Consider the following 9,159-nt stretch of genomic DNA (forward strand, 5'->3'; position numbering starts at 1 on the left):
CCGAGGTCTCGGTGCTCTGCCCGTGCTCGAAACCGAGCGGCGTGTGGAGGCGGCAGGGCGGCTCGCCGGGGTGCTGGACGGGCCCCAGTGGGTCCCCCGGCTGTCTGCTTGGGGTCCCTCTGACAAGTGCCACGCTGCGACCCAGTCTCGTCTTAACAGTCGTCTTCGCCCTGCCCGCAGCGTTGGCGTAGGGGACGTGAGCGAGGCAGCGTGAAGGAGCTTGGCTTTGTATGTCCTCAACAGGCTACAGCAGAAAGGGAAGTATGAGGGAGCTCGCTCATTTTGTGCCAGGAAGGCTGAGCCCAGCTTCTTTGCTGGGCTGTGTTGTGATTCTCCCTTCTTCTGCTCCCTCCGGAGAAACAGCAGGAGCGGAAAAGTCCATTTTTCGTGTTGTTCTTCATCTCCTGTTTAGAGAGAAACAACTTTTTTCATCTCCCTGTACAATATCTTGGTCTTTGGCCATAAATTCTGCGAAACGGTTATTGCTTGCAGTCTTTCTAATGAAAAAAAAATGGAGAATACTCTTGTCTTGGTGGACAAGCAGCGTGCCCACTGTGGTTTTCAAAGCTGGAGACACGTGGTATGGATCAGCGGTACAGGCACCATCTCGCCTTAATGCTTAGCTGATAGTAGGGCTCACCAATGTATTTAGTTACAGTTCGTGGAATATTTGGAAGCTGTAAAGTGTTTTTAATAACACTAAACTCACCAAAAATATCACACATACGTTCAATTTTTATGTTGTTAAGTTTTTCTTCTGTGCCCGTTCCAGTAATCTTTTGTAGCCTTGTAGAAGAGGAAAGCAGGACAGCTTTTCTAAAACCTTGGAGTTAGGATGTGTAAATAAAAGCAAATAATATCGATTGCTTGCTTGGAAAATCATTTTGACTTTCTGTTGCAACTGTGATTCTTTGGCCTGAAGGAGAATCCTTGAAGAATTTTGGTGATGTCAGACTGAGCAGCTGTAATCATGAGTGGGGAAGCTTACTCCTTCACAAGCAGTACGCTTTCGCAAAGGAGAAGTGCACGGGGTGCGTTTAAACTGCAGCTGCAACGGGCACTGACAAGAGTCTCGCCACAGTGGAGCGGAGCTCGGGGCAGGCTGTGAGGTCTGCTTGAGAAACAAGGTGAATGAGTCTGTACTCGGGACGGTGACTTACTGAAAAGAAAACAAGTATGTCCCAGAAAGAAAGAAAAAGCGCTTATTTTATTGGGAATAAGACCGATAACGGAATATAGCTGTGGTAGCCCAAGATTTTGCGGAATGTGGCACAGTGCTATGGTGATCTGGAAATACCACTCTTGTCTGTGCAAGAGTGAAGGCTGTGGTGGTAAGGAAAGCAGCCTTAATTTGACGAAGAGAGCAGTTCGCCTTACAGGGATAAATAGAAAAGCAGCAGCGTGTGTCCAAATCCAATTAAATTCAGTTTTTCTTGTCAGAAGCAAATGTGCTATGTATCTTGCAAACAAGAAAACTCATGCACGTTGCATTAGTTCCAGAATAACTTCTGGTTCTACATCCTTTACTCTGAACGTTTCTGCCGATGTGTGAGAAGTCAAAAAATTTTTATCTCGGAACAAAGGTACAAAAAGCGGGCCTGTTGTAAGAGGATCTACTAGTAGTATAAAATTAGAGAGCAAAGGTCTGTGTCTTAGTGCTACAAGATCTGATTTAGACCACTTACAGGGCCTGTAAGGAAACGGCGTGACAGACATTCTTTCAGTGTGGGTAGTAATTTAGTTAAGAACTACATCTGTTGTTTTCTGTATGAGAAGATAGTCCATGATGGTGTTAGACTGAAAAGAAGGTCTCGACTGAATCTAATTAAACAGGAGTTAGAATAATGACCAGAGTTGCTCTAAGGAGGCTAGGTCCTCGCTCCCCATTTTTAGCATAAGGCTTGCCCTCATACTGTCAAGCTTCGGGAACAAATCCACTGAATTCTTCCGAAGCCAGTGATACTCTATGTTCCTCTTAAATGCTCCAAACCCGGAAACCCAATTTAAAATGACTTTTCTGTAGTGTTTCTGCTAGTCTTTCATAATTTCATTAGAGAAAGGCTTCTTAACCCTCAAAGGTGGACAAAAGCTGTGTGGGAAAGAGATTTCCAGGTATGACTATACCGATTGTGTGCAACTACCGTGCAAAACCCCACTCTTTGTACTCTGCCAGGCGGTGCGATTTGCTGCATTCAGCCACATCAGAAATTGAGTTGAGAAACATCGGTCTGGAGCATTCAACCCTGGAGCAAAAATACTAAAGTCACTGTGGGGTTGTTTGGGTTTTTTTTCCCTTCAGCAAGCCTGTGCCTGCTGCATTGCACGCAAGGTCGGAAATCCATGTAATCTCTGATTGCCTTGTCATCATTCATTTAGTTCTGAAACAAGGGATGTGTAAGGCACCAACGCAGATTAACCTCTTTTCCCGACATCTCTTCTGCCGTTGAGACTTCAGACTTGGGGCAGAAAATTGTGTCCTGAGCTCTTCCAACTAATTCTTCGCTTTTTTTTCTTAGATGTGTCTTAGTATTTTTCTCAACATACTCAAGGTTTCTCAACAGCAGGGTTTACAGATACTACATTGCCTTTACGAAGCTATTGTGGAGGAAATTTGTCTCAAGGATCCAAAACAGAAAGTACTCTTATTTTGAAGGCATGTGAACAGCCCACAAACTTATTCTTAACAACCTAGAGCTTTTGGCTACAAGAAACAGGTATCTGTTGCCTCTCATGCTTTGAGATCAAAGAAATATTGCCTGTAACTCAATTCTAATGTATAGTTATGTATTTTACTTGATCTTTACAGATCGGGGGGACTTTTTCTCCTTAATTCCAAATTTAGTTAGCTATTTATTACCCTCGGAAACATGACAAATCTGCCTGTAGTTACGGGGAGTCCCACAGCTAAATGTTTTAGTTAGATTGGCTGAGATAATGAATGTTGGTGGTCTTGGATACAGAGGGTTTTGGCATGCAGCTGCCCCGTGTCTGGAGGGTATCACGTCGGGAGTTGAAAGAATAGATGTGCGTGGGATGCTTAAGGAGAACAATCATTTTAGGTTACTGATGCAGTCAAATATGTTTGACCTTTATTGTCTTTACTTAGACCACATTTAGCATCCAGAAGTCTCCAAGATCATTGCTCTGTTGTGCTAGATGCTTAATAGCGTATTATGTGATCTAGTTCTGGACGCTGTAGAATTTGGTATAAACAAATACATTTAGGAGCAAAATTGTCTTTCAGGTGCAGAAATGGGTGTCACTAGGCTTGGGCAAGTTACAGCTGGGAACAGAGTGCAAACCTCTCGACTCTCAGAGCCATGCCAAAACTCCAGGCTTGTTCTTTCCTGCCGTGAGAGATGACTTCTACTTGTATGGATGCACCGTGCTTTTTACTTTATAATTCACTTTATAGCTTAGTGTCTGTCAGCTGCATGTCAGCTTGAGTAGAGACTTGCTGGGAAATTTCGAAGAGAAACATTTGGTCACCCTGTTATTCATAAAACTTAATTATATCAGTACAACAAATGTATCACAGCTTTCTTGGCCTTTATTTAAAATACAGGTCATCTGATATTCCATTAGTTTGAGACTCTGTCCTTACTGCCATTATATTATACCCCACCTAAAGCAAAATTAGTCAGTAGTTTGCAGGACTGCAAATAACTATCCTCTTGTTCGATGCTGGCACAACCAAACAGAGCTGCGTGTGACCAGAAGCACTTACTTAACCTGGCTTGAAGCTTTCCACCTTCCTTTATGTTACAGTTAACCTCAGCTTCCATCCGTTTCCTTCCTCGCAACTTTCAGAAGTGATTGCCCCAAGTTTTAGATCTCCGATTTCCCCGCCTGTGTTTTTATAAACTGTCTCTTCATCGTGTTGCAGGTTAGGAAGATCACAGTGCATCAGGCTTTTTTTCTGTACTTTATTTTCAGCTGTGAATTCAGTGCTTTGTTCCTTTTCTGAGTAATGCAACGCAGTTCGTTTGATCTAGATTATTCAGAGGTCGTAACTTCTCATTCAAATTGCATGCCATTTGTTCTTAAATACTGTAAACAGCACGTCAACCTCATAAGCCGGAGTTGTTTCCCTTTCCCATTTCATTGCCCTGCTGAGTTAGTATCTCCTGATACATGTACAAAATAGTTCAGAAAGTGTTAGTATGAATGAGCACAAGAATAATGAACTTTTAATTCCACATTTGTGTTTTCCTGCAGGCAAATGCCAGCAATTTAAAGAATTTCCTTTCAGCTGTGAGACTGGCTCACCAAGGGACCGACACAGGAGCTCTCCCGCTCTCAGCTCTGGTACCAGCGAAGACCTCGGAAGTTGAAAAACCTAAGACAAAAATGATCATAACTTCAAGAAGGGACTATCCTCTCACCAAAAACTTTCCTTACTCTCTCGAACATCTCCAAGCCTCGTACTGCAAACTTGCTCGGATCGACACACGTGTGCTTTGTTTGAAGAAACTGCGAAAACTAGACCTAAGTCATAATCATATTAAGCAGCTGCCAGCTACTATTGGTGACCTGATCTGTCTTCAGGAGCTTAATTTGCATGACAATCACCTGGAGTCCTTCAGTGGGGCTCTGTGCAACTCCACCCTTCAGAAATCTCTTCAGTTCTTGGACCTCAGCCAAAACAAAATTAAAGCACTTCCAATTCAGTTCTGCCAGCTGCGAGAACTCGTTAATTTAAAGCTCGATGACAATGAGTTGATTAGGTTGCCATTCAAGATTGGCCAGTTAGATCATCTACGCTTTCTGTCAGCAGCTCGAAACAAACTTCCTTTCTTGCCCAGTGACTTTAGGAAACTCTGTCTTGAGAACTTGGATCTCTTTGGAAATCCTTTTGAACAGCCGAATCCGCTTGTCCCCAACATACAACTGAAAATACCATTGACTTTATTAGAGTGTGCTGCAAGAGCAACCGTAAATTACAGGTAAGAGTAGCATGGTGGGTAACACATTGCACCTACTCCGTTTCAAACCTGTCGAGTCTAAACTTTCCTGACTTGTTTTTTTTTTTCCTGTCAGTGGCTATTGCTCCTCACCTATTAAAAATCACAAGGTTAAAGTTGCTTTGAATTCCACTTGTGAAATAGTTCCTTTGTTATACAGGATAATGCAGTAAATTGGTGACCTGGAAGCACTTAGCGAAAGCTATAGGTTGAAATGTTTTTATCCACAAAACGGGGGTACCGTAACAGAATATTCTTGCCCAAGCATGGGAAAAGAGAATCAGTTCTACAGCCCTGAACCACTTCTGGCATTTTGTATTGAGGAGCTTACATTACAGCGGATTTTGTGGCACTGATCGTATTTTGTGTCGGGCTCTAGCTTGGAAATGGCTTTCAAACGTGGTTGCCCTTCATCTTGCGCTCACATTAAAGTACACTAAAACTGTGTGTAATACCCATTAGCCTGTCGCTGTCCCTTCCCGTGCGAGGATAGCGAGTTGGCGAAAGGTTACCTTCTACCATACAGCTCCTAGTTACAGACATGGATCGGCCTGCCTCCGCTTGAGATGGGACCTTACGCAAGCTGAGTAGTGTTAGAAAGGTACCGCGAGGTGGCATCTCAGAGGGGAAGCGTCACGCTGTAGTTGGCATTACCTGCTGCAGGCTTCTCCCTACCTTAGGTTTTCCTTGAGCTGTTAATTTCCCTTGGTGTTGGAGCGAGGGTGTTCTGGCCTATGCGGAGAAGCCCGGTTCTGAGGTAATTTTAAAATTATTATTTCACCAAGTAATCATTATCCTTGCCGGGCTGCTGCTTTGTCATCAGTTCTCTCCCCTTCCCTCACACCGCTTACACAGCTCTGCCTGTGATCCTTCCAGTACCAGCTGCTGCTACTCCCACCCCGTTCTGGGTGGAAAGGGAGCAAGAAGACGGAATAGAGTCACGGGTACAGAAAGGGGCGAGAGACAGACTTGAAGTGTTCCTAATCTATGTTATGTGCCCATTCCTGCCTTGGGGGTGGGGAGCGCCCCGTAAACCTGGGTTAATTGCTCGGAAGTCTGTGCTAAAGGTGTCCACAGGCATGCAGGGCACACCCTGGAAATGAGCTGAGCAACCAAATGTTCTGGTTCAAATCTTATCTGCGTCTGACCTTGCTGATTTTATTAGAGTAATTAAACTCCACGTGTCTCCTTTCCCAACTTGATATAAATTGCAGTGGTTTTGATATAAATATTAAGGCATGTTTTTTTTCTAGCCAACAGAATCCCTCAACTGGTCAGATTTTGGTGCTCAGTTACATTACCGGAGTACCTAAGGATACCTAGTCGTTAACCCAGCCCCTGGCCCCCATGCAGCAGGCTTTAAAAAAACCGGCACCACACAGAACAAAAAAGGCTTTCTGCTCCAGGAGTCTCGGTGGGACAAGGGGCAGTGGAAACAGTCCCCTTGCCCACGGGTCTGTGATTATTAGGAGACAGCGTTGGTCAGAGCAGTCCTGATTATCTTAAATGGAAAAGAAAAAAATCTAACAAGTGGGCAACAGACATTCCGTCTGACATTCACTGGAGGTGAGAATTAACAAAGAATGGGAAACAGGAGTGATGATGGGCTATAAAAACCTCGAGAAAGGAAGAAAACAGAAGGAGGAAAGACAGGAAAGCAAATGTTTGGAAATCAATCTTCACAGTGGCATGCTGGGCAAGTACCAGAGCTGTGATTATGCTTGTCCTGACCGGAAAAAAGGATGTCCCAAAATTGAAGTGGTGAAAAAAAAACCCACAGGAGTCTTAGCTATGTGAATGATGGTATGGAGAAAGAATTGGGAATATGTAGGTGTAGTCGGGATGTGAGTCAGTGAGACCTATTCTGGGAGTCTCGAGTGACAGCTGGGCACTGGCGATACCCACACTTTGAAGTTAACTTGACAAAGGACTTCAGGGAAATTATTTGGTTTGTACCCCAAACACAATGCCACTCTGCTGCGAATTTTAAAAGAAGCAATTCTTGTTCCTGTCACTGAATGTCATTATTGACGTGATGGACGCAGGGAGCGGTGTATCAAGAGAACCCTAATTTATTGTCTGCAACGTTAGTACTACTGTAAAAAGGCTCATTTTCTCTCCCGTTTCCTCTGGATACAGTGTTTTTACGCTACTACCACTTCTTCATGTTAGAGAGCGAGGAATAAATTGTGGGTGCCTTATCAGACCAGGATGAAATACGGTGATCATCCTGGATAATGTGAGGGAAGAGCAGATATGTACCCAGTTGTCTCATTATTCTTGATCATCTTTGTAATTCTCTCTCTCTCTAATTCTCTATGGCTGTGATACAGGCTGTTACAATTTGTGTGAGCTCCCTACTTCTCATTGCAGTGTCTTCTGGAGTTCAGGGCCTCGCTACTTGGGGGTCAGTAACACGGCTGCATGTTTTTAGTGACTGTCTTGGAAAGTGGCGTTTAATTCCTAACCAGGCCAACATTGCAAGTGGCAAAATTTCAGATTTGCGTTGTCTGTGATCCCAGAAGGGCGTTTCTTCCAACTGGTGCATATGGCGTGTCACTGCGTTTGAGTGACATTGGTTAATTTTGTAGTGAATTCACACGTACTCCTCTTGTTCAACAGAATCCCTTATGGTTGTCATCTCCTTCCTTCTCACCTTTGTGAAGATCTGGAAGTGGCTAAAACATGCCAGTGTCGAAGTGCCTGTCTGAGCAGCTTCATTCAAATCACGGTGACCATGAATCTCCATCACGTAGCTCACACCGTGGTCCTCGTGGATAACATGGGAGGTACGGAAGCACCCATCATCTGCTACTTCTGTTCTCTAGACTGCTATTCCCAGTTCCTGGATAGGTACCTGCAGAGTAACGGGTGACCGTTCACGGGCGCAAAAGCTCTGCCCGAAGTTCTGTCCGGTGACGGAGGAGCCTGAAATTGTTTTCTGCTTGTTACCCACACGTGCTGTCATTGGGCACTTGCTGCAGATAGCAAATGTCAGCCTTGAGGTGAGGGGGCACTGTCAGCCTGATCCGGCGGCCTGACTCTGTTCCTCCGCCGCTAGAATCTCCCTTTGGTTGGAATAAAAAGCGATGCTTAGCTCGAACGAATCTTCCTTAGAATGTATTTTGCTTTCTTTTTCCTGTTACTGTGACTTTGTTTGGAGTATCATGACAATTTTCTTTGTTTCGTGGTGTAAGTGGTTTCTTCTTGTCAGGAGAAGGAAGGTGAGCGTATATCAAACTGCTTTGCTTACTGACACTTGAGGCTCTGAACTCTGCCTACAGGAGACAACTGTGTTGATGTTATCACTGGACTGGCCTCTGCCTGACTTGTTTACTGTAGAGCAACGTGGTAGGCTGCTACGAGAAGAAATGACGGTGTGAGCAGTTCAAAACTGGTTGTGTAATTCCAGGTGCTTCTTTTTTAAAAAGTTCTGTTACAGCATTCTCACTTCAAGCAGGGACCAGCATTGCTGGTTTTTTACCAGAGCAAATGTGTTTGGTTTTCTCTCTTTGTTATACAAGAAATGTCTTTTTCTAAATGTGTGACCTAAACTTTCTTAACTCTCACATTTTAAAGATCCCTGAATTGTTCACTGTGTCAACTTATTAAATTTTGAAACCCTTCTACGTACATGTGAACTGTGTTTTCTCTAATGGTTTTTTCACCCAGTGTATTCTAGGGATTAGCTCCCGGCCTTTTTCCCGGTGAAGGTACCGAAATACTTGAGAGTACCCGCACCCTTATTTCCTGTCTCGTCAGCTGGTCCCTGGCTGCGGAATTGAAACAGCATGGAACAAAAGTCCCTTGAGAAGTCTTTAGGTGTCCCATGCCCTGGAACACGTGATGGCTTGGAGGGAGCATGTTACGCTGTTATTTTTGAAGCGGTATTGACTGCCCGGGAGTGAACCAACACATTTTGCATCACTTCAGGTCATAGAAAAACACACCACTGTGGCAAGTATATGTAGTTTCAATGGGGAAACAAGGCATCTGTAGTTACTGAGTGCAGAACTGATCCAGGCTGGGCTTCAAGTGACAGCTAGATGTGATGTACAGCGTGAGGAGCAGCCTGAAAGGCGGCAGCAGGCTTTGGAAGAAGGTACTGGCTTGCAGGTATCATTTAACGTCTCCTACGCGAGCACAGCCTTCATCCACGTTTTAAAAATCATCAGCTTCAAACTCTTCACTAATC

The 9,159-nt window shown here is 44.3% G+C and overlaps 1 protein-coding gene across 1 annotated transcript; it reads left to right on the forward strand.

The window, feature by feature from the left end:
* The first annotated feature begins 4,350 nt into the window (after positions 1 to 4,350).
* On the forward strand, positions 4,351 to 8,064 carry LRR1 (leucine rich repeat protein 1). Its single transcript, XM_009321641.1, has 2 exons — positions 4,351 to 4,946; positions 7,587 to 8,064. Exons 1-2 carry the CDS (start codon positions 4,351 to 4,353, stop codon positions 7,837 to 7,839), a joined length of 849 nt encoding a protein of 282 aa, XP_009319916.1. The 3' UTR covers positions 7,840 to 8,064.
* Positions 8,065 to 9,159: the final 1,095 nt, after the last annotated feature.

This window comes from Pygoscelis adeliae, unplaced genomic scaffold (assembly GCF_000699105.1).
Source record: "Pygoscelis adeliae isolate BGI_AS28 unplaced genomic scaffold, ASM69910v1 Scaffold43, whole genome shotgun sequence".
NCBI classification, from domain to species: Eukaryota; Metazoa; Chordata; class Aves; order Sphenisciformes; family Spheniscidae; genus Pygoscelis; species Pygoscelis adeliae.

Coding starts and splice junctions, on each gene's coding strand:
- LRR1 (XM_009321641.1), top strand. CDS start 4,351: ATGATCATAACTTCAAGAAGGGACTATCCTCTCACCAAAAACTTTCCT. Junction 4,947..7,586: donor AGAGCAACCGTAAATTACAG/GTAAGAGTAGCA, acceptor CTTGTTCAACAG/AATCCCTTATGGTTGTCATC.